Source organism: Anolis carolinensis, chromosome 1, assembly GCF_035594765.1.
Source record: "Anolis carolinensis isolate JA03-04 chromosome 1, rAnoCar3.1.pri, whole genome shotgun sequence".
Lineage (NCBI taxonomy): Eukaryota > Metazoa > Chordata > Lepidosauria > Squamata > Dactyloidae > Anolis > Anolis carolinensis.
In genome coordinates, this window is record NC_085841.1 from 70,888,454 (window position 1) to 70,913,749 (window position 25,296).

Genomic DNA, 25,296 nt, shown 5'->3' on the forward strand with positions numbered 1-25,296 from the left:
TTCTATGATTACCGTTAACTTCATCTGTCCAAAGAAAAAATCAACATACACACAAGAATTATGAGAAGCAAAAGTCAGGTTAGGATGCCCATAAAACTTTGCTACAGGACAGTCTTGAAATATGAAGAATAGACATCCTAGAACACTGACTAACACTAACTTACACAGAAATCTATAAATGAAGTGTAAATACAAGGTTGTCCTGTTCGTAATTATTATTCTATCCTGTATTACTAGTGAGTCTATAGTAACAGGACAACCTTGTATTTACACTATCCTAGAACACTGGCCATTCATTCTTCTTCCATCAGTTTAAGAGACCATTATTTCTTAACATTATGTACTAGGTAGGCATTCAATACGGGGAAATGAAGGCAAGGCATAGTATAGTAAATTTGTTCCTATATTATGAAATTCCACAAATATTCATACAAGTCTTTTCCCTTATCAAGAGGGATTGTTTTGTCACAACAGCATAGTCAACATTCCATAACAGCCAATATTGCTTGGTTACATAACAATACAGTCAGCCTTGACACTGAAAGCATTAATTAACATACACAAAAATAATTGAGGCAGTCATACAATGTAGCGTATTTCTTTTTGCTATAACAGCTGAAGATATATTAGCCAACAATCTATGAGTTTCTTATCATACAGGCAAATATTCATCTGACATTCAGTGTTCACATGCATGCACACACACGCGCATGAATTTAAAAGTTGAGTGACCATCCCTTGAGTCTTTACATAAATAAAAACAAAAAACTTGGAGACCTCTCTTTGTTAATCTTCCATCTGGGAATATTATCTCTAGTAACATTATCATTCAATTATTTCTGAGATTGTTTCCTTTTTATCATGCACCTTCTGAATTAATCAACATGAAAATGCATGTTAACTCCAATTAACTGCAAAAGCTTAATTAACAGAACAATTCCTCAACAGATTAAGAGCCAGGCTGTTCAATTCCCTAGATTATCTAGGACCATAACAAATAAAATAGGGAGCTCTGGCCACTCAGAATTCAGCTAAACAAAGTAGTATAGAGGCCCCTTAAAAGCTCTAATCTGTTCCATAGAGAAAAAGAGGGTTAGAAGCAGGCAGGTGCAAGTTAAGCTGATTTCTTGTGTTTTGCTTCTAACAACCAACACAGCTGGTCTTATGACTATCATCTTCCATTGATTATTACCAAATAAATCTCCCAAATAATTGAAAATTAGAGCATGTAAAAAAATGAAGAAAATGATTACAGTACTTAGATCATTAAGACAGAAACCACCTATCTACAACCATCATACTATCTAATGCTGGGGAAACACTGTGTTAGAACTTACAGGAATTTTCTGCTCCACAGACAATGACTACTGGTGTTATTCTCCAATTACAGTTGACATTAATAACAAAAACACCAAGGTAATGAAAATCTATGGTTTTAAACATGTCAGATTACATAATATTGTAGTTGACATACTTTGTTGCTTCCTGTGCATTCATTTTCCTTATCACCATGGGAATTCCATTTCACCCATGCTACAGGGCTATGTAAAGGGTTGAGCTGAGACTTCACAATGCTTTAAAATGCTTGTAACCTGCTGCAGTATTTGGAAATAGCAACAATATCTGTGATGGACCAATTATGTTACAATGCGTGTGCAGCACAGTGTTCTGATGTGTAATTGAGAGAAATTAGTTTTTCTTCCTTAAAACTGTCAGGAACACATACAATAGTCTCACTTATCCAACATAAATGGGCTGGCAGAACGTTGGATAAGCAAACATGTTGGATAATAAGGAAGGATTAAGGAAAAGCCTATTAAACGTCAAATTACGTTATGATTTTACAAATTAAGCACCATGTTTTACAAAAAAATCAACAAAAAGCAGTGGAATACACAGTAACGTTATGTAGTAATTACTGTATATAGCACCAAAACATTGCAATGTATTGAAAACATTTACTATAAAAACCTTGACTACTAACAAATTGACTACGAATAAAGATAAAATTGCATAAAATGAACTTACAGTAACAACATTGTCGAAAATTAAATCTGTAAAACTTTCAGTCCTTGCTGCCTAGAGAAAGAGCTGTGGATCCAGGTGGGAGGCAGACTGCTTTGGATAATCCAGAATGTTGGATAAGTGAATGCTGGATAAGTGAGACTCTACTGTAATCATATTGCAGTCTTAAGTATGCCCACCCCTGTAAAATGAGGCCTTGCTATTATCAAGCACTACAGTATACAGAAAAGAGCACAGTGCATAATATATAGAAGGAAGCACAGTACCAATCTTGAAAATTAGAAATATAACGTATATTGTGTGGATCCAGAAGTGAAAATGCCAGGCAAGCTTCCACGAGAAAGTATCCCAGGTCACAGCTCATTATGTTTGTATCAATGACAGGATCCTAAGAAAGAAGCCTCTGAAGATGAATTCACCAGACAGGCTCAAATGCATCCATATCTTTGCTCACAATATTCTTCCTGCAAACTTTGTCACTCACTTCTGGATAACATGATAATATAACATGAAGCTACAGAGGTAGTTGGAGCTCAATGAACTGGATAAACTACTGTACAATCTTTGTGCGCAGATGAACCACTGGCAGAAAGGCAAAGGGCCAGGATGCTTATAGCACTTCAGTCTTGGAAGAGGCAAACTAGCAAGCTTCTGGGTCAAGAGTAAAGATATCATGGCAAATACTTTTCAGCCACTGATTGGTAGATTTGGCTGGAACACTTCAGCCACACAGCACATAAATCAGGAGAGAGATAGGCCACAATGGTGACTTCAATTTTTGGGTTATCCAGAGATACCAACCAAACATTTGCCACCCACATACAAACCAGCTATGGGAATATGATGGCAAAACTAGCATGGGAGGATGCTTAATAACTTTTAGCAAAAACCATATTACAACCAAATGCTTCACCAAAGCATCTACCAAATACTTTGTATATACAGTAGAGTCTCACTTATCCAACACTCGCTTATCCAACGTTCTGGATTATCCAACGCATTTTTGTAGTCAATGTTTTCAATACATTGTAATATTTTGGTGCTAAATTCATAAATACAGTAATTACTAGGTAGCATTACTGTGTATTGAACTACTTTTTATGTCAAATTTGTTGTATATCATGATGTTTTGGTGCTTAATTTGTGAAATCGTAACCTAATTTGATGTTTAATAGGCTTTTCCTTAATCCCTCCTTATTATCCAACGTATTCGCTTATCCAACGTTCTGCCGGCCCGTTTATGTTGGATAAGTGAGACTCTACTGTAATGTAATATGATACACACACACACACTGTATACTAACCAAGTTATTACATTCTCAGACTAATATCTAATTTGCACAATAAAATATCTTTTCCAACTTCAGTTCAGCTGGAAAACCTGTTTCATAAATTATAATTTATGGGCCGAGGTGGTGCAGCTGGTTAGTAGCCAGCAGCAATAAATCACTACTGACTAAGAGGTCATTGGTTCAATGCCTGTGTTGGGGTTAAGCCTAGCTTGATGCCCACGTAAGAAGCTCAAAAACAGTTGTGGCTGTGAGTAGAGAAAGCTAGGTACCACTTAATGCGGAGAGGCTAATTTAACTTAATTTACAACACCATAAAAAAAACTGCCAGCAGCAAGCAGAGCTATGAGGAAGTACTACCATCAAACAGGGCTCAGTGTCACAGTGGATGATGAAGCGGCAGCTCCCCCTGTGGTCGGAAGCGAGCATACCCTCATGAAGCCAGAAGCTGGAAAATGTTAAAATGCCTCTATTGTCTGTCTGTATGTTGTATGTCTAATAATAGTATTGAATGTTTGCCATGTAGATGTGCATTGTAATCCGCCCTGAGTCCCCTTCGGGGTGAAAAGGGCAGAATATAAATACAGTACTGTAAATACAATAAATATAATTTCCCATAGTATTCAGAGTCGTATTATAACTTTGCCATGATTTTTTCCGATATCTAGTATAAATAAAAAATTAAAGGTGTTCCTGATCTTTAAGGATGAACCTGTCACGACCCAGGCTGCAGAGCACCAATAACCATACACAGAGGCCAGAATCTATCTAATATCTTTATTAAGGAAATATATAAAGTTAATAAAAGCAAGTGTATGAAATAGTTCAGAAGTAGACCTTTCAGGAAAGGTCAAAATTAGTCCAAAGAAACAATGTCCAATATAAAATATTAAGGTCCAAAGTTGTAATCCAATAACCGAAACACTCACTTTGCCAGGCAAAGTGAGGGGAGATGACAAGGTCCTTTAGTCCATGAACTTGAGCAAGGCTAGGAAATAACTTGAAACAAGGCTTAATACAAGGCAACAAGGAACGAGGAGCGAGAACAAGATCCGTGGAATTACTTGACAAAATCCGGAAAACAAGGCAAGGTCCGTGGAGGTAAACAAGGCTGGAAACGGGAACGAAGGCTTGGAAACGGAGCGAAGGCTTGGAATCAGGAACAAGGCTTGAAACAGGAACGAGGCTTGGAAACGGAGCGCGCTGTCCACACACAACTTACTCCAGTAGCTGACGAATTGACTCCGCAAAATCCCTTTGTGGGTAAAACACCTAAATAGGGTCTAGTTTTCCCACCAAAGAGCAGTTCTCTGGGGAACCAGAAACGAAAGCTAATCTCTGAGTCCAGATGCATGACTCCTTAAGGTTTCCCATGGAAAGCAGGCTTAATCAGCTGAATTCTTAGCAGCTATCCTAGCACTCCTACGAGAGGCCGCTTGAACTCCTCTCTGTTGTTTACAAAACTCGTGGCGAGAAAACACAGGAGATTTAGACTCAGGGCTTGTTTGACAGATTTCTGGAAGACAAATCTCTTGCAGGTGCAAGGTTCCCAAATCTGGCTGGGAAGGTTCCAATTCTGACTGAGACGGTGAAAAACCCAAGTTCTCCTCTTCATCTGGGACTACAGTGCCATGAACGGGACTACATGGCCCATGACTCATCACACTATCCCCCTCCTCAAGCCCCCTCTCAAACCGGGACTCTCTCCCCGAGGCGCGAGGCCGCGGCTTGGCGGGATAGGTCTGATGGAAGCGGCGGGTTAGATCAGGAGCATGGACTGTGGAAGCGTCTTCCCAAGAGCGTTCCTCGGGGCCAAAACCCACCCAGTCAATGAGATATTGTAGGCGGCGGCGGTGAAAGCGAGAATCCAAAATGTCCTGAACCTCAAACTCCTCCTCCCCATTCATCAAAACAGGAGGGGGGGCCGGCCGGTCTGTATCAGGGCGCACACCATCCGCCGGAAGGAGCAGGGAGCGGTGGAACACTGGATGAATGCGCATTGAACGCGGAAGTTGGAGTTTGAAAGTCACGGGGTTAAGTTGCGCCACCACTGGATAGGGGCCAATGAAACGGGCATCTAACTTCTGGCAAGGGCGATGGGAGGGCAAAAAGCGAGTGGACAGAAGAACCCGGTCTCCTACCTTGATTTCGGGGCCCGGCTGGCGATGTTTGTCCGCGTGACGTTTATAGTCCTCCTTGGCTTGGTTTAATTGCTGGAGCAAGAGTTGTTGCACCGCTGTGAGTTCCTGCAGCCAGTCCTCTGCTGCGGGAACTTCTGAGGTTTCAATGACAGGGGGAAAGAAACGTGGATGGAAGCCGTAGTTTGCAAAGAACGGCGTTTCTTTAGTAGAAGCCTGGACCCCATTGTTGTAGGCAAACTCTGACAGCGATAACAGGGAAGCCCAATTGTCTTGCTGGTAGTTCACATAACAGCGAAGGTATTGTTCCAAAGTGGCATTGGTGCGCTCAGTTTGCCCATCTGTTTGGGGATGATGAGCCGAAGATAAACGAGAGTCTATGCCCAATAGTTTTTGTAGTGCTTTCCAGAAACGAGAGGTGAATTGGGACCCACGGTCTGTGACCAAACTCTTGGGCAATCCATGCAATCTGAAAACATGTTGGAGGAATAGATCTGCAGTTTCTTTGGCCGTGGGAAGGCCATCACAGGGAATGAAATGGGCTAACTTGGTGAAAAGGTCCACCACCACTAGGATCGTGGTCAATCCACAGGAAGGTGGTAGATCAGTGATAAAATCCGCAGAGATTATTTCCCATGGGCGGGATGGGGTAGGGAGGGGATGCAGAAGCCCTGAGGGCTTTTCTCTTCTTGTCTTGGAGCGCTGGCATACTGGGCAGGTGTTGACATATTTTTCCACATCCTTGCGGATCTTGGGCCACCAGAAATCTCTTAGGATCAAATGCATGGTTTTAAATAGCCCGAAATGCCCTGCTGGCTTGCAGTCATGACACAGACGAAGTGTTTTTTCCCTGCCCGGTCCTGGGGGAATGTAAACATGATTTCTATAGCAAAGTAGCCCATCCTTAAGCGAAAAGGGAAAACGTAGTCCTTGGCGAAGTTGGTCCTGTGCCCAGGCGTCTGCTTGCTGACTAGCCCTGATTTCCTGAGCACAAAGGGGTCCTGGAGTAGGGGAAGTTGATTCAATGGGAGTGGATTTGGTGTTTCCCACTGTGAGCGTGGCAAAGTTCTCGGGTTGTAGCAGCTGGGACTCAAAGGTCTCCTTGCGCCCTGCAGCGTATTCCGGTTTCCGTGACAGAGCATCTGCTTGCTTGGTCTGGGCTGGGGTTACATAATGAATTTGAAAGTTAAAACGTTCAAAGAATAAAGCCCAGCGTTGTTGCCTTTGATTTAGCTTGCGGGCAGTTCTTAGATGCTCTAGATTTCGATGATCAGTATGGACTTCAATGGGAAATTTGGCCCCTTCTAGCCAATGTCTCCAAGTTTCAAAGGCTGCCTTTATGGCCAATAGTTCCTTTTCCCAAATGGTGTAATTTCTCTCTGGCGCGGTCAATTGACGGGAATAAAAGGCACAAGGATGAAGATGGTCTCCCACTGGTTGTAGGAGTACAGCCCCAATTGCCACATCGGAGGCGTCCGCCTGCACAACAAAAGGGGTTTCAGGATCTGGATGCTGAAGGATTGGCTGGGACGTGAATAATTTCTTTAGTTGCTGGAACCCTTTCTCTGCTTGATCTGTCCAGCGGAAAGGCTGTTTCCCACGGATGCAGCTGGTGATTGGGTCAGACCAGCGGGCAAAGTCTGGAATGAACTTGCGGTAGTAGTTCGCGAACCCCAAGAATCGTTGCACCTCTTTCTTGTTGGTTGGCGCCCGCCATTCCAATACTGCTGAAACCTTAGCCGGGTCCATGGAGAGCCCTAGTGGTGAGACGCGGTACCCCAGGAAATCTACCTCTTGTAGATCAAAAGCGCATTTTTCCAGCTTGGCATAAAGTCCATGATCCCGCAATCGTTGTAACACCATTCTGACGTGGTTCTCATGCTCTGATTGTGATCTAGAAAACACCAAAAAATCGTCCAGGTAGATGATCAAGAACCGATCTAGATAATCCTGAAAGATGTCATTGACAAAATGCTGGAACGTTGCAGGAGCTCCACATAATCCATAATTCATAACTCGGGACTCGAATAATCCGAATTTAGTCTGGAAGGCGGTCTTCCACTCGTCCCCTTCTCTGATGCGAACTAGATTATAAGCCCCCCGAAGATCCAGCTTGGTGTAGACCTTGGCTCCTCGAAGTCGGTCTAGTAGGTCCGAGATCAAGGGCAGGGGATAGCTGTTCCGCTTAGTGATATTGTTCAATGCTCTATAGTCCACCACCAAGCGTAAGTCCCCTGATTTCTTTTTCACAAACATCACTGGGGAAGCGGCTGGGGATTGAGAGGGTCTGATGAATCCCTTGCGAAGGTTTGACTCTATGAACTCCCTGAGAGCTTCTTGCTCCGGTTCAGTCAGGGAGTAGAGATGTCCTCGCGGGATCGGGGCCCCCTCCACCAAGTCAATGGCACAGTCATAAGGTCTATGTGGGGGTAATCTCTCAGCTTCTTTTTCATTGAATACATCCCAATATTCTGAGTACTTCTTGGGCAAGGTGATAATGGGTTCAGTGTCTGTGACATGGCAGACCTTGGCTACAAGGCAATGGTTTTGGCAATATTTTGAAGCAAACTGCAGTTCTCTGTTGGACCAGGAGATGCTTGGGTCGTGAAGTGTCAGCCATGGAATTCCCAAAATCACAGGGAAATGGGGAACCTCGGTAACAAAGAAGGAAATCTCTTCCATATGTTCCCTTATCCACATTCTGGTGGGTTCCGACCACTGGCTTACGGGACCCGTCTTGAGGGGGCGGCCATCGATGGCTTGCACCACACGGGCATTCTTGAAGTCATGGTATTGTAATCCCAGAGAGTCGGCATACTCTCTATCAATGAAATTGTTTGTAGCTCCTGAGTCTATCATGGCATGGACCATGACTGGCCCCTTTTTTGCTGACCACAAGGTGACCACTAGAAGAAATAGGACCCCGGTTGGCGGCTCTTGAGTGGGTTTTTTGACCGGGTTGGCGAGCCTCTCTACGCCCGGTCGCTGGCTTCCCCCGCCGGCTGTGCGCCAGCCGCCTCAGACGTCTTCGTCTCCGTGGAGGACGCCGCCGCCAGACGGGCGGGGGGCTTCCCTTTGGCTGGGCACTCTCTGGCGAAGTGGCCCCCGTTTCCGCAGTACCAACAGAGATTTAGGCGTTGGCGGCGGGCCTTCTCGGCGGCATCTAACCTGGGACGCACATTGCCCAACTGCATCGGCACCTCCTCGCTCCCCCTGGGGTATGGGGCTGGTGGCGGGGGTCTCCATACTGGACGCGGCTGGACGCTGGTGGGAGCGGGAGGTTTCACCCCAGCTCTACCGCTCTGGCCTCGGACCCATTGTTTTCTGTTGGCAAGCATGACTTCAGCTCGTAAACATTGATCAATGAGTGCTTCAAGAGAGTGGGGGGGATCCACTTTGGAGATTTCTTCCAACATCTCGATGTTGAGACCCTCCCGAAATTGTCCTCTGAGGGCTATATCATTCCATCCGGTGCTGTGGGCCAGCACTCGGAACTCGGCTATGTACTGGGACAAGGGTCTGTCCCCCTGAGAGAGGCGCCGGAGTTTATGGCCGGCTGCCTCCAAATTGTCTTCGATCCCCCAAGTCGCCTTAATGTGATCCAAGAAGTGTTGCGCTGATCTTAGGTGTGGGGAAACTTGGTCGAACAGTGCCGTCGCCCAGTTGGCCGCTGGCCCGTCTAAAAGGCTGTAGATCCACGCCACTTTGATGTCTTCTTGGGGAAACTCGGCATTGCGGGCCTCTAGATAAGCTTGGCATTGGCGACGGAAAACATGAACCTTAGAAGCTTCTCCAGAAAACTTGGTTGGCAATGCCAGGGCCGGGAGTCGGATTCCGCGTTCCTTCAATCCCTTTATTTCTCCCTCCTGCGCATTGAGCTTATCACGGATGCGGTCCACTTCCTCCTTGTCGATGGTGTAGCTGAGCGGCTGGCCTCCCGGTCCGGCTCCGGTAGACATTCTGGCCTAGGTTAATTGGTGCTTAGGGTGGCGGAGTCAAACTGTCACGACCCAGGCTGCAGAGCACCAATACACAGAGGCCAGAATCTATCTAATATCTTTATTAAGGAAATATATAAAGTTAATAAAAGCAAGTGTATGAAATAGTTCAGAAGTAGACCTTTCAGGAAAGGTCAAAATTAGTCCAAAGAAACAATGTCCAATATAAAATATTAAGGTCCAAAGTTGTAATCCAATAACCGAAACACTCACTTTGCCAGGCAAAGTGAGGGGAGATGACAAGGTCCTTTAGTCCATGAACTTGAGCAAGGCTAGGAAATAACTTGAAACAAGGCTTAATACAAGGCAACAAGGAACGAGGAGCGAGAACAAGATCCGTGGAATTACTTGGCAAAATCCGGAAAACAAGGCAAGGTCCGTGGAGGTAAACAAGGCTGGAAACGGGAACGAAGGCTTGGAAACGGAGCGAAGGCTTGGAATCAGGAACAAGGCTTGAAACAGGAACGAGGCTTGGAAACGGAGCGCGCTGTCCACACACAACTTACTCCAGTAGCTGACGAATTGACTCCGCAAAATCCCTTTGTGGGTAAAACACCTAAATAGGGTCTAGTTTTCCCACCAAAGAGCAGTTCTCTGGGGAACCAGAAACGAAAGCTAATCTCTGAGTCCAGATGCATGACTCCTTAAGGTTTCCCATGGAAAGCAGGCTTAATCAGCTGAATTCTTAGCAGCTATCCTAGCACTCCTACGAGAGGCCGCTTGAACTCCTCTCTGTTGTTTACAAAACTCGTGGCGAGAAAACACAGGAGATTTAGACTCAGGGCTTGTTTGACAGATTTCTGGAAGACAAATCTCTTGCAGGTGCAAGGTTCCCAAATCTGGCTGGGAAGGTTCCAATTCTGACTGAGACGGTGAAAAACCCAAGTTCTCCTCTTCATCTGGGACTACAGTGCCATGAACGGGACTACATGGCCCATGACTCATCACAGAACCTTGATGAAATCATGTCCTTCTCAACAAAACTGCCTCAAAATACTGTAGGTGAATTTCTTTTATTTATTAAACAAAATTATTAACAACACAAGGAAAGGAAAACTCCAAATTGTCTGGTCCAAAAATCTAAAATCCTAGTCTTAGATAATGGGTGTACCACTAGATCAGACCGAAGGTCTGTCCAGGTTTCTTTTTATTGTTGCCAGTCCTACAACTAGATCTATATGAGGTGTCCATCCAGTGTTTATGAAGTGGATCACACAAGGTGTGTTTCACATTTCATAAGAATATGAAAAGCAAGGTCTTGATTATTTTGTGAAGGACCATTTACATGTGTGATGCTATCTACATAAATTTTAAAAAATAACATTTATTTCTCACTTAGTTTAAATAAGAGTATAGTAGCAATACACCTCTCCTTAATGCATATTTATAACATGCAGTATTTGACTGGATCTAAGGTGCCATCAAATGAAAGATGCACTTCACTTCTGAAACTCTAATTTTGCAGGGGAAAGAATTTTTTTAAATATGTTTTTAGAATTTTTTCTGCACATGCTATACCTTCTTTCTGTTTTAACCTGCAAGTCATCTTGTCTGCTTGAATCTTTTTTCCTGGCTCTGTAGACTCAGTGGGGAGGCATGGGAAGCAAGAAGTGGCACTTAGCTTAATCAGACTAGTAAACAGCGGTCTGGCTAAAGAGTGGAACAAAATTGTGGGGGTCTGGCAAAGCCATTGTGGCTGCCGCCCTTCCTCCTCCTCCTTAGAAGTAAGACAATTTTAAAAAAAAAACCCAAATTGGTGAATCTACAACACCATTGATTATAAAATGCACCCCGTTTTTTGAGCAGTAAAACTGGAGGAAAATGCACCTTAGAATCTGTGAAATATGGTATAAATGAATCACAATAAAACATAATACAAATTACATTTTCTATTGTTAAGAGAAATCATCCATATTGCTCAGAGTAAAAAATAAGTAAAAGTAGTCAATATAATTTGTTGGAAAACAGTTGTCATGCACTAATACGCATATCCAAATCTCAGAAATTACTAACAAGAAAGATTCAAGTTGCTCCTAATATGTTCTATCATGAAATTTATATGACACATCATCCGAGATCCAAAATAGCACGAAGTTAAGGTTCTCCATTTGGATGACAGAGGACATTCATGGGGCTGCCTGTCTCCCTGCTTGTTCCAGTGACACACTGTATGAACATGTAAATTGCCTGGTATGCGATACTGATGGTCTTTTATATAAGAAATAATAATTCTATAGAAAGTACGTACACATACTTAATTTGCATTCCAATTTATAGTTACATAAGCATAAATTACTCTGCTTGATTTATTCGGCTTAATGAATTAACCCACATATGAATCATACTGGCAAAACCTCAGATTAGTACCTCTTGTGACAAAAGTATCTACAAGGTGTAACCCATGTCCTGCTAGGTAAAAACAGCCTGCTCATTTACCTTAGAATCATAGAATAGTAGAGTTGGAAGAGACCTCAAGGGCCACCCAGTCCAACCCCCTGCCAAGAAGCAGGAAATCGCATTCAAAGCACCCCCGACAGATGGCCATCCAGCCTCTGTTTAAAAGCCTCCAAAGAAGGAGCCTCCACCACAGTCCGGGGGAGAGAGTTCCACTGCCGAACAGCCCTCACAGTGAGGAAGTTCTTCCTGATGTTCAGGTGGAATCTCCTTTCCTGTAGTTTGAAGCCATTGTTCCGTGTCCTAGTCTGCAGGGCAGCAGAAAACAAACTTGCTCCCTCCTCCCTATGACTTCCCCTCACATATTTGTACATGGCTATCATGTCTCCTCTCAGCCTTCTCTTCTGCAGGCTAAACATACCCAGTTCTTTAAGCCTCTCCTCATAGGGCTTGTTCTCCAGACCTTTGATCATTTGAGTTGCCCTCCTCTGGACGCTTTCCAGCTTGTCAACATCTCCCTTCAACTGTGGTGCCCAGAATTGGACACAGTATTCCAGGTGTGGTCTGACCAAGGCAGAATAGAGGGGTAGCATGACTTCCCTGGATCTAGACGCTATTCCCCTATTGATGCAGGCCAGAATCCCGTTGGCTTTCTTAGCAGCCGCATCACATTGTTGGCTCATGTTTAACTTGTTGTCCACAAGGACTCTTTTTCACATATACTGCTGTCTAGCCAGGTGTCCCCCATTCTGTATCTTTGCATTCCATTTTTTCTGCCTAAGTGAAGTATCTTGCATTTGTCCCTGTTGAACTTCATTTTGTTAGTTTCGGCCCATCTCTCTAGTCTGTCAAGATCGTTTTGAATTCTGCTCCTTTCTTCTGGGGTGTTGGCTATCCCTCCCAGTTTGGTGTCGTCTGCAAACTTGATGATCGTGCCTTCTAACCCTTCGTCTAAGTAATTAATAAAGATGTTGAACAGAACCGGGCCCAGGACAGAACCCTGCGGCACTCCACTCGTGACTTCTTTCCAAGATGAAGACGACGCATTGGTGAGCACCCTTTGGGTTCGTTCGCTTAGCCAATTACAGATCCACCTAACCGTAGTTTTGTCTAGCCCACATTTTACTAGTTTGTTTGCCAGAAGGTCGTGGGGGACTTTGTCGAAGGCCTTACTGAAATCCAGGTATGCTACATCCACGGCATTCCCTGTATCGACCCAATTCGTAACTCTAAAAGAGATCAGATTATTCTGGCATGACTTGTTTTTGGTAAATCCGTGTTGACTATTAGCAATGACCGCATTTGTTTCTAAGTGTTTGCAGACCACTTCCTTAATGATCTTTTCCAGAATCTTGCCTGGTATCGATGTGAGGCTGACCGGACGGTAATTGTTTGGGTCGTTCTTTTTTCCCTTCTTGAAGATAGGGACCACATTTGCCCTCCTCCAATCTGCTGGGACTTCTCCCGTTCTCCAACCTTAGCCAGTTGCACCCTGTTTGGAGGCAGCCACAGTACCAAGCACTGCTACACAATTCTTTCATGGTTGGAATTAACTGAATACTAAACACTGGAATCACCTAAGGAATCTGATTTATAGTCATTTCAGAAAAACAGTGCATAATTAGAGTATGGAATTTCCCGAAACAAGATATGCTGCTAGTAGCCTTGTTTAGTTCACAAAAGACAAGTCTATCAATGGCTACTAGCTACGGTAATTAACTGAAATATCCATGTTCTGTTGCAAACTGTTCCGAGGCATCAGATACTGAGAAGAAAGGGGGCCTTTCTGATTTATATGCAAGCTTTCAGAAGCAGCTGGCTGGCTAGTCACTGATGGAAAAACAATTCCGGGCTAGATGGATCCTTGATTCAGCAGGACTCTCTTATCCCCTCACTGTGCACTAGCCTCTCAGAACATAAAGGTGGATTGATGCAAAAGTGAATTTCAGAAGCAGAAATGTAAAATTTAGTTGCTTGGCTTAATATGCCACAACAAGGTGGCAATCTTATGCACAAATATTTGGCCACAAACCAGAAACTATCTAATTATATATGATTCATCATAGCGGAATGGGGCTGCTTAATGTAAATGTAACTGATAACATCACTGCTACTGAAGATGAGGTTAGGGTCAAAGTTGTCAGGTTGCCTTCAGAACAGGGTTCAAAATGCTTTGAAATCTGAATATACATTTACATGACTCCATCGCTTTAGCAGGATTAAGAACGTAGTATTAAGACAAAGAGTCTCCAGTATTAATAACGAACAGTGATAAATGATCATGTAGACATAAGGGTCATGATACTTAAAATTTCCACCAACTATGTACAGCACACAGATTATGTTGGTAAATATAGTTTAATGTTTTAATAATGCAGAAATGGCACAACATACAAAATGGAGTAAGAATATTAAAATTAACACATTTTTAAAAACAAAATAATTTTCCCACATTACAATGCACATAACTGGCAGGTAAAAAGGCTGTCAGAGAAAAGATGGAGCAAACTTCTTTGCTCCAGCAGGGAGCCACCAAACCAATGGACTCAAATTGCAAAGGAAATCTCAGCGAAATATTAAGAATTTATTAACACAGCTATTCTACAATTGAACAGACCACCTTGGAAAGTGATAAACACTTCAGAACTGTAGATTTTTTCTTTTTGCAAGTATTCTTTCATAGGTTTCCAATCAGTTCTACTGGTTGATGTTCTACCCTGCGCTAATTTTTGTGTTAATAAATCCATGTTCATCACATCCATCACTTTGTTAAGCCATTTCTCCATACTAGGTACTACTTCTGTTTTCCATAATTGTGCTAGCACTATTCTCGCCGCCGTGGTGAGATAGAATATTAGTCTGTCAGTGTTTTTATCCATGTGTGAGTCAGTAATTCCCAGTAAAAAGCATTCTGGCTTAAATTCAAACTGTTTTTGTAAGATTTTTGTCCTTTTTTTGGTGTATTTCTTGCCAAAAAATTTTGACCCTCTTACATTCCCACATGTGGAGAAACGTGCCGCTGTTCTTTCCACATTTCCAACAGTTTCCGTTGGTTTTCCCTCTATTGTATCTAGCAAGTTTGTTTGGTGTCAAGTACCACATATGAAACATTTTATACCAGTTCTCCTTTATCTCCGTGGCATAGGCCCACCTCAGCTTTTTTGACCATATCTCCTCCCATTGACTCATATAAATTGTGTGTCCTATCGCTTTGGACCATTTTACCATAACTTCTTTTATTTGTTCTTCCTCTAAAGCCCAGGTAAGTAATTGTTTGTATATTATTCTTATTAGTTTGCTATTTATTTTCAAGATTTTGTCCCAGAATTTTTCTGTTGTTTCGAATCCTTTCTCTTTATCTTCTCTGTATTCTTCTCTAATCTGCCAATATTGAAGCCAATTTATAGTGGGGTCTATTTTTTTTAATGATCTTTATTAAGGGTTTTCAAAATTACATAGTTGTTTACTAAAGGATCAAGGGGAGGAGGTAAATGCTTAAAAGCATGGTAAGAGGGATAGTGAAAGAGATATAGGGAAAGGGGGGGGGAAGAGGTAGAGCCCTATAGGTTGGGTAGATATAGGGGGTGAAACGAGTGTAATCTATGGACACAGGAGGGGTAGAATAGGGAAGGAATGTTGGGTGAGGGACAGGGTGGAAACAGAAGGGAGTCTGAAATCAGGCGCCCAGGGCAGGTATCCTATGGGTGGAGGGGGGGGTAGATTTCCACTCTTCTCTTCCATTTGCTTCTCATGTTGCATCGTCATTTCATTTCTTCTTGTATATAATCTTCAAAATTTGCCCAGTCCGTTTCTCTTATAGCCCTTCCAGTGTTATTTTTTTTTAACAAGTAAGTTAATTTATCCATATTTTTAATGTCCATCAATTTCTCCAACCACATTGTTTTGGTTAATTTAATTGTACTTTTCCAATATTTAGCCACCACCATTCTTGCAGCTGTTATTGCATATGTAAAGATTTTCTCGTTATTCTTGTCTTCTTTCGGAGAATCTATCGCATCATCCTTTTGTAAATTTAATAATCCTAATAAATAATATTCAGATTTGCAGTCAAATTCAATTTTCAAATTTGTTTAACATTCCATGTGGATTAATTTCCAATAATTTTTGATTTCTTTACAATTCCACCACATGTGGAAATATGATCCTACCTGGTCATTACATCGCCAACATTTATTATTTTCAGTCTTATACATGAGGCTGAGCTACCATCTGTGAATTAACTTTATCCAGTTTTCCTTTAAATCAGTAGAGTAACAATACTTAATTTTTATGTTCCAAATATTTTCCCATTCGTCTAAATTAATTGATCTACCCACATTTCTAGACCATTTTAACATTGACTCTTTAATTATTTCAGCTTCTGTGTCCCATTCTAGTAGCTTATTATATAGTATCATTATAATTTTCTTATTTCTTTGCAGTAAATTATCCCAAAAACCATTAGTCATATTAAATCCTATTTCTTTATCTTTTTTGTAACTTTCTTTTATTTGGTGGTACTGAAACCAGGATATATTTTATACTCTTTTTGGATCTCCTCTAAATCTTTAATAGGTGGAGTGTCTGTGAATGTAATTGTCCTTTTGATAATCTCTTTGTAGGATGGCCACTTATTCCATCCCAATAGCCTCAGCTGTTTCGCTTCTAGGGGGGAAAGCCAGAGTGGAATTTTCTCATAAAAATGTCTTTTATATTTTATCCAAGTTTTAATCAAACGAGATCTTATAAAATGATTACCAAATTTTTTATTCAATTAATCTTCTCGTAACATATAGTTGGGTCTATTTTTTAATCTCTTCATGTGTTTTTAGTTTTACCTCTTGATTGGTGAATGTTAGTAGTTGTTTGTATGTAAGTCATTTTTCACCAGAGTTTCTCTTCTGTGATTTGCTTCACATGGTGAAAACCACATGGGAATTTTAGAGTGGAATCTGGCTTTATATTTGTCCCATACCTTTTTTCATATATTTTTTTTGTTTTATCTTTCCATAAATAACTGTGCCACCCCCGTCTTAGGTCTTTTCCCTCCAGTGCTAAGATTTTTTTCTTTTCTAATGTAGCCCAATCCCTCACCCAAGCCTCGTAGTATAACTCTAAGTCTGGGAGACCCAGACCCCCTCTTTTCTTATCATCTTTTAAACTATGAATTTTTATTCTTGCTTGTTTATTTTTTCCAAACAAACGTTTTAATAGCCTTCTCCCATTTTGTAAACATCATTTTGGATCTTATTACCAGGATTGTTTGAAACAGGTATAATATTTCTGGTAGAATATTCATTTTAAAGACAGCTATTCTGCCTAAAAGAGACAGATTTAAATTATTCCATCTTTTAATTTTCTCTCTTATCTCTGTCCATTTTTTCATAGTTGTTTTTTAGAAATGGGTGTTCCTTGTGATGATCTCTATTCCTAGGTATTTTACCTTCCTAACTACCTTTACTCCAGTATGTTTTCTAGTTCTTCTTTATTCTTTCTTGAGATGTTTTTGTTAACATTTTCGTTTTTTCTTTATTTATTTTGAAACCCGCTGCTTCTGCAAATGCTGTCAATTCTTTCCACCATTTAATCCATTGATTTGCTGGGTCCTCTATAATACAGACCACATCATCTGCGAAAGTACAGAATTTGTAGCTGTTGTTTTTTATTCTTAGTCCTTTTAGATCATTACCCTTTCTTATTCTTATTAACAAAATTTCCAGAATCATTATAAAGATTAGTGGGGAGAGGGGAATCCCTGTCTCGTCCCCTTATATATTCTAATCTCTTTAGTTTTGTGACCGTTAACTATAATACTTGCAAATTGTGAGTAAATTGCTTGGATTTAAAATAAAAACCAAGGCTTGATCTATCAAGGTTCCCAACATTTGCAAGATAATAAAGTAAATGAACCCTGGATTTCAAATCTAATTTTTTATTTTATAATCAAACATATTGTTGTTCCACATCCAAGGACCAGTAGAAGCCTGAATTTAAGGAACATATTGATAAGCATGTGTGCACATGTGCGTGTACACACACAGAGGTCCTTTTGGCCTTTATCACTGCAATCGTCAAGACTGCCAGATCACCATGCTATAATAATAGCAAATACTACAGTTCCCCCTCTTTTTGTAATCTCTAAAGGCAAAGGAGTGCTACTAAGTTATAGCTCACTGGTGTTTCTCCCTGATGTTTGGGGCTCTTAGTTCTAGAATCCTTGTTTGTTATGCTGGCTTGGCCAACTGGAATCAATAAAATTCTGAGGACAAAAGCTTCAGAAGCACTACAATTTAAATAATTCTTAGTTCCCTGTCCTGGTATCCATCCTTCCATTCCTTCCTTGCCTTGTCTGCAAATGCTATGAATGTTTCACTCTACTGAATGAGGTCTTATCCTGTCTCTTTCTCCATGTCTGAGCCACTCATTTTTACCCTCAGTTTCAGGCTTTTTAATCTCTTGCCCATTTTATGTCACTCCTTCCTACTATTGTTGCATGACTTTTAAGGTGTTTCTGACTTCAGCCCTAAGGCAAACCTGTTACTGGGTTTTACTGGCAAGATTTGTTCAGCAAGTGTTTGCTTTTTCTATCCTGAGGCTGAGAGACTATGACATGCTCAAACATCTGTCTCCAGAGTCATAGTCCAGCACTCAAAACTATTACAACATCATGGTTCCCATTCCTATGGTAGCCAATTTGCTTCTTATCTGTTTCAATGGTCTTACTTTCCATCCACAACATATAGTTCCCAGGATGACTGAATCCTATGGGTCCTTTGAGCTTTCCCTGCTGCTGCGTCTCTCCAAATCTTCCATTTCCTTCCACTACCAACTCCTCATGTTCATCCCTACATTCTAGGACTTCTTCTCAATCCTCAAATAATCATCAGTCCTACAGTTTGTGTGAGGTTTTATTCCAAGCCAAACTAAGAAAACTTCATTTCTTTATGCAAGGACTATAAATATTATGACAATTCAAATTCCCAAACAGTTGGAATGATCATACATAGACAGCAAATTATCAATACACCAAGATACATACAAAATTTCACTCGATCAGAAGAAACAAATTCAGATTATCTTTTTTAGCACTTGGTAATGGGAACTCTCACAGCCATTCCAAGATGAATCATGTAGATCAGTTTCTCTCCCCAGCTATATTGACTGCATATAGTGCTAGCATTTTAAAAGGAGACATCTGTGAATGTGTGCTGGTGATAAGTAAATGAATCAACAGGATGTTATCTAAACAAGAAAAATAATTGCTTGAGAATTACAAAGAGTTATGCAGCAGTTTGATAGTTAGCTAGAAACCTGAAGACATTAGATTCATGAAGCTATTTTCATTCTCATCTCTAAATATCAATTCCCACTAATGTGTAGTTATGCAATGCAATGGTCACATGATGTTTGCAATTATATATTGACTCCACCAAAAAGAAGGCAGTCATTTCAGACAAACAACCCACATATTCCAGTGCTACTGAAGATTTGATTCCTACATGTATGTTGATAATTTATATCTTTCATTAAGCTTCAGTAAGCATAACTGATCCTAGAGTTTGATGCGGGTTTACATGAGTTTTCAGTCCAAAATTTCTTGTCTTGGCATAGTATTTGCATACATCTGATTAAATGGGTTGGAGTTCACAAAAATCTTACACCAAATATTATTCTTATATTAGTCTTTAAGGGGCCACATTGCTTTTTTGTTATTGTGGAAGTTGTACATAGCATGGCATCCAAATATATTCCAACGAGCACATGTGCTAAGTCTACAGAACTAGGTTAGGCTACAGAGTGTGTAAAAAGAAAAAAAAGAAGGCAGGGTCAGTCTTGCTTAACACATACCATCCTGATTCTTCAATACTAGGTTTCTCTCCAGGCTAAATAAACTAGTAAAGCATAGTACTGTTAGTCACAATTTTGAGAGACTTGTTAAGACTGGAACTATTAGCTTGGCGACAAAATATTCTGCTGCCTAAATTCATGTGTGCTGCACCTTCAGTGGATCAGTGTCCTCTAGCTGAATTAAACACAGCATTCTTTAAAACCTTCAACATCACTCCTCATTAATTTGCATTAAGCAATGTATGTGAAGTATGACTGAATTTTATGTGTTGGCAAGGGAGGGTGTGGATGGGAGGAAATGGAAGATACAAATTAGTGGGAAAATTTACCAAATATATTTATGTATAAGTTGACCTCATGTATAAGTCAAAAGAAAGTTTTAGTGGACAAATTGTGGATTTTGATAAGACAAGGGTCACTCCACACAAGGTGGAAAGTACCAATACCAACTCACGGGGCCAGCTGCCCAAACATTTAAAAAGGGCCCAAAGTGGCACCATGGTGAAGAGAGTAGAAGGAATCAGTGCTTGTTTTAGATTTTTGAAGAGAAGAACTAAGGAAGTTCTTCCCTTTTGTTAATCTATTCAGAAAAGAGATGGTTACATTTTAAAAGGAGTGTAGGTACAGTTCTTACACTGATGTGTGGTTAGGTTAACCCAGATTTTGGGTTGTTTTTTTTACTAAAATTTCTAGGCTTATACATGAATATATAGGATAACTGAAATTGCCAGTAATGTTAATCTTCAATCATAAGCAGGCAACAGGTGCTTTGTAGCGCATCTAAATAAAGGTGCCAGATTGTAGTAAAGCAACTTAAAAATGATGACGCGCTTTTGAAAAAGCCAGAACAAAATATGTTCTCAAAGGGGAAAAGTAACACCCTTCCTGTAATTCTAAAGAAATCCCACGAACAGTTCTAAAATGAATGGTTTAGCAATTAATTAACCAATGTTACTTCATTAAATAAAATTATTTCAATGACTAATGCCGGTGCAATGAATCAATGGTGCAATTCCTGATATTCAGTATTAACACATTAATTTTCAAAGCTAACATTCCTACTTCTGGTTAAATTCTAGTCTGCATGTTCTTACTCCCCCTCCCCCATTTCAAAACCTGTGTAACTGAGGTTTGAAAGTGAAAGTTAGACCTGCATTCTGAATATACACACCAATATTCATTAAAATGTCTCTGTATTTAAGAAAGATGGAACAAAGCATTGCATTCTGCATTTCCATCTTCCCATTTGAAACTAATAGGGGAAATTTAGCACTAGAAATAATCTCTTAATGTATGCTCAAAATTGCATTGTAATATGCCAATCATCATGAAAACTCTCTTCAATAAAGGGAATCATTTGATAAATTGACATGAAAGTTGGCTTCAATAAATATTAGGAAGACAACCTGCATGAGTTAACTTCACACCTGCACATTTGGGAAACAGTATAAAGTGTGAATCTGAATGTTATCAACTTTCATATAGAGTTTGCAAAATGATAGTTCATCTGTTGAATTACTGAAAAGAGAAGAACCTCAGAAGAAAAGTAACTACCAAAATGGTATCTTATCTTTTGAATTACTGCAAAAAGCAGAGCTTCAAAATAAAAAAAAACCCACCAAGAAAAAGATCTTGGAGTCCTTGTGGACAACAAGTTAAACATGAGCCTACAATGTGATGTGGCGGCGAAAAAAGCCAACGGGATTCTGGCCTGCAAAAATAGGGGTATAGCATCTAGATCCAGGGAAGTCATGCTACCCTTCTATTCTGCCTTGGTCAGGCCACACCTGGAATACTGTGTCCAATTCTGAGCACCGCAATTGAAGGGAGATGTTGACAAGCTGGAAAGCATCCAGAGGAGGGCAACTAAAATGATCAAGGGTCTGGAGAACAAACCCTATGAGGAGCGGCTTAAAGAGCTGGGTATGTTTAGCCTGCAGAAGAGAAGGCTGAGAGGAGACATGATAGCCATGTATAAATATGTGAGGGGAAGTCATAGGGAGGAGGGAGCAAACTTGTTTTCTGCTGCCCTGGAGACTAGGACGCGGAACAATGGCTTCAAACTACAGGAAAGGAGATTCCACCTGAACATCAGCAAGAACTTTCTTACTGTGAGAGCTGTTCGGCAGTGGAACTCTCTGCCCCTGACTGTGGTGGAGGCTCCTTCTTTGGAGGCTTTTAAGCAGAGGCTGGATGGCCATCTGTCGAGGGCGCTTTGAATGAGATTTTCCTGCTTCTTGCAGGGAGTTGGACTGTATGGCCCGTGAGGTCTCTTCCAATTCTATGATTCTATGATTCTATAAGACATTATGATTTTATGTGAAAACATACAATATATTTATCATTTAAAATTACAAATGCTGGTTGATCTCTATACAGTACTCTGATGTAATAATGGGAGAGAAATCAATGAGAGATACTCAAAAACAATTTGGAATTGCAGAATTTAGTCCAAGGACTTTGTGCACTCTATGCTGTATGATCGCATACTTAAACAAAAGCTTTTTATTTTAAATGAAACTACCAGGTGCTGCAGGCTATATTTTAGAGGAAGGAACTGGCAAAACCACCTTGCTTAAGAAGACCCTATGAAATTCATGGAGCTGACTCAAGTCGACAGGTAACTTAAGGGCACGCGCGCACACACCCCAATCAAATTACTACTATGTGCTCACTATTGCATCAACACCAGCAACAGCCACTGTACAAATATTGCCCTCACAACTTCCTTTTGTAGACAGGCTGAAGCTGCAGCTGATACTAAACTGCAGAGACTATCATGCCAAAAGACAGAAATACTGGCTATAATTCTGTACATTTACTTCAGTGTGTGCATGACTGAACTCCTGCATAAACATGCACAGAACCAGATTGCTGCAGGTATATATTCCATTCTCCATCTCAGCTTCGAAAGAAAGGCCGGAAGGAGTCATCTATGGCAGGAAAGTACAAGTTGAGCATCCCACCCTTACTTGGAATTCCAGCATTCAAAACACTCCAAAAACCAAAATCATCCACATGGAAGGCAAAGATAATGATCCCTTTGCTTTCTGATGGTTCAGCAAACAAACTTTGTTTCATGCACAAAATTATTAAAAAATATTGTGTGTTCAGGCTATGTATCTGAGGTAAATCAGAAATGTAAATTTTATTGTTAGACTTGGGGGGCATCGCCAAAATATCCCATCATGCACTTACATGCAAATATTAAACACTCTGGGCCCCAAGCATTTCAGATGGGGGAAACTCAATCTGTATTAATAATACTGGACTTCGTGTGGTGTTTTAATTTTGGCAGCAGTTTCCCCATCACTTAAGACTAGAAGCCAAAGGTTCTGTGATGCTCCCCTGCACCATAAAACACCAAAGGCTCAAATTTCTTTTAAAAGCACAAATAACTATGAGTAGGTAATTCCCTTTAATTGGGTTGGGAGGGAAACTTGGGCCCTACAGACCTGGGATACATCTATACTGCAGAATAATTGTGGTTTGATACCACTTTAACCACCTTGACTCAATGCTATGGAAATATGGGATTTGTAGTTTAATGAGGCAGCTGCCCTCTTTGGCAAATAAGACTAAAAAGTTTGCAATACTATCACTCCTTGGATGATAATGATGATGACAATAATAATAATTTCACTTTTATATCCTGCTACCATCTCCCCAAAGGGACTCAGTGTGGCTTACATGCGGGACCAAGCCCAAAGCATACAGCAAAATTACCAATAAAATTCAGTTAAAACATAGTCACATATAACAGACTAATTTAACAAATTAAAATAGCAGGGTATAAAACATTGTTAAAAAGTATCAAAGCAAACCTCAAGAACCAGAATCAGGAATATGGTGGGGATTATCAGAATTAGAGAGGGCTGGCATGGTTTGTGCAAAAAGCAGATTATAGGGCCAGGACTGGGGTAAAGTGCGGAGTAACAATATATCAGTCAATTAGGCCTGGACATTCATAAGCAGAGCCTAACCATCATCAAATGCACACTAGAACATCCAGGTTTTCAGATCCTTATGAAAGGCAGACAGAGCCTAATCTCCCTAGGGAGGGAGTTCCCCGGGGGGGGGGGGGGGGGACCACTGAAAAAGCCCCCTCTCTTTCTCTCCCTCTTGTCCCCAAAAACCATGCTTAATCTTAAGGCCCATGCTGGCCCCCACCAACCATGCAGTAGATCTTAAGGCCCGCACTGGTTCATAGGGGAAAATGTGGTCACAAAGATAGGCAGGATCCAAACTGTTTGGGCTTTGTAGGTAATAACCTGCACTTTGAATTGGGACCAGAAACTTATTCCCTAGCACTGAACCATGGCAGTTAAAAGTGGTGTCAAAGTGCACCATATGACAACTTCTGCAACTGACTTCTTTATCTCAGGCTGCATCCACACTGTGGATTTAGTTTGATCCCACTTGCACTGTCAATGCTAGGGAATCAGGGGAGTTGAGTTTAATAAGGTATTTATACTTTTCTGCCCAAGAGTGCTGTTGCCTCATCAAACTACAGCTGTGATGTAGCACTGAGCCATGCAGTTAAAGCGGTGCCAAAGTGCATTAACTCTACAGTGTAGAACAGGCATGGCCCAAGTTGGGCCCTCCCTCCAGGTGTTTCGGACTTCAACTTCCACCATTCCTCACAGCTTCAGCCTCTTTCCTTTTCCCCCTCAGCCGCTTAAGTTGGCCCATGCCTGGTGTAGATGCAGCCGAGGAGGCAGCCTCAAATAGCCGTCCACCCGTCCCTTGCAGAAGCAACAGGGCAGACAGCCGGCAGTTTACTGCAAAACCAAGGGATGCTCCAATTCCTTAAAACGGGCACTGGGCCTTCCACAGGGGCCTTCCTGACCTGCTGCTGGTGGTGGTGGTGGCCGAGTCGGAGCCGCACTTGGGCTCAGGCTCCTCCATGGCGGCGGCTGCGGAGTCTCTCATGCGTGCAGCCAGGCTGGCATGGCGCCCCCGGAAGCCCCTCTGCAGCCCGGCCCGGCGGGAAGGAAAGGGGAGGAAGGCCGCCGCGGTCCGGCCGCCTCTTTCCCTCACGCTCCGGCTGCAGAGCCTCGGCCGCGCAGAGCCAGCCCTGCCGCCGCCATCTTGTAAAGAGGCGCTCCGACTGAGAGCGGAGCCGGGAGCCTCAGAGTACGGAGAGCGGCGAGGGACAAAGCCAGCCACAGGCGCTCGCCCGCTCCCTGGGTCAGAAGGGAAGGTTTGGAAGGGAGGGAGCGCCACCCGGAAGGAAGGGAGGGAGGGAGGAAAGAAGGAAGGAAGGAAGGGAGAGGGCAGGGCGCCTCTGATGCCTCTGCAAGGGACGGGAGGAGGAGCAGGGTCTCCGGGAGGAATGCCACTTTACTCCCTGCAGATGCAAAGGCGCATCCGCTGCACAAAGGGACCTCGGGGTACCTTTAAGGGTGCATCTACGCTGCAGAAAGAACTCTGCACCAGAGTAAAGACAGAGGAAACGTGTTCCTACCATACATCAAGGGAACCACTGACCGAATAGGGAAGCTGATGAAGAAATACGACCTACAAACCATCCACTGACCCACTAAGGAAATCCAACAAATGCTGCGTTCAGCCAAGGACAAGAGAGATCCTCTCTCACACCTC

General features: G+C 41.8%; 1 protein-coding gene across 4 annotated transcripts in view; it reads right to left on the minus strand.

The window, feature by feature from the left end:
* map3k4 (mitogen-activated protein kinase kinase kinase 4) overlaps window positions 1-25,034 on the minus strand; it is an 83,939-nt gene extending 58,905 nt beyond the window's left edge. For 2 of the 4 annotated variants that reach the window (XM_008123204.3, XM_008123196.3), the window contains exon 1: window positions 24,542-24,976. In XM_008123204.3, coding sequence (XP_008121411.1) covers window positions 24,542-24,624 — 83 coding nt within the window. In that variant the 5' untranslated portion in view covers window positions 24,625-24,976. Of the gene's footprint in view, window positions 1-24,541 lie in introns of all 4 variants that reach the window. The other 2 variants (XM_003215784.4, XM_008123194.3) reach the window with 2 other exon arrangements.
* Window positions 25,035-25,296: the final 262 nt, after the last annotated feature.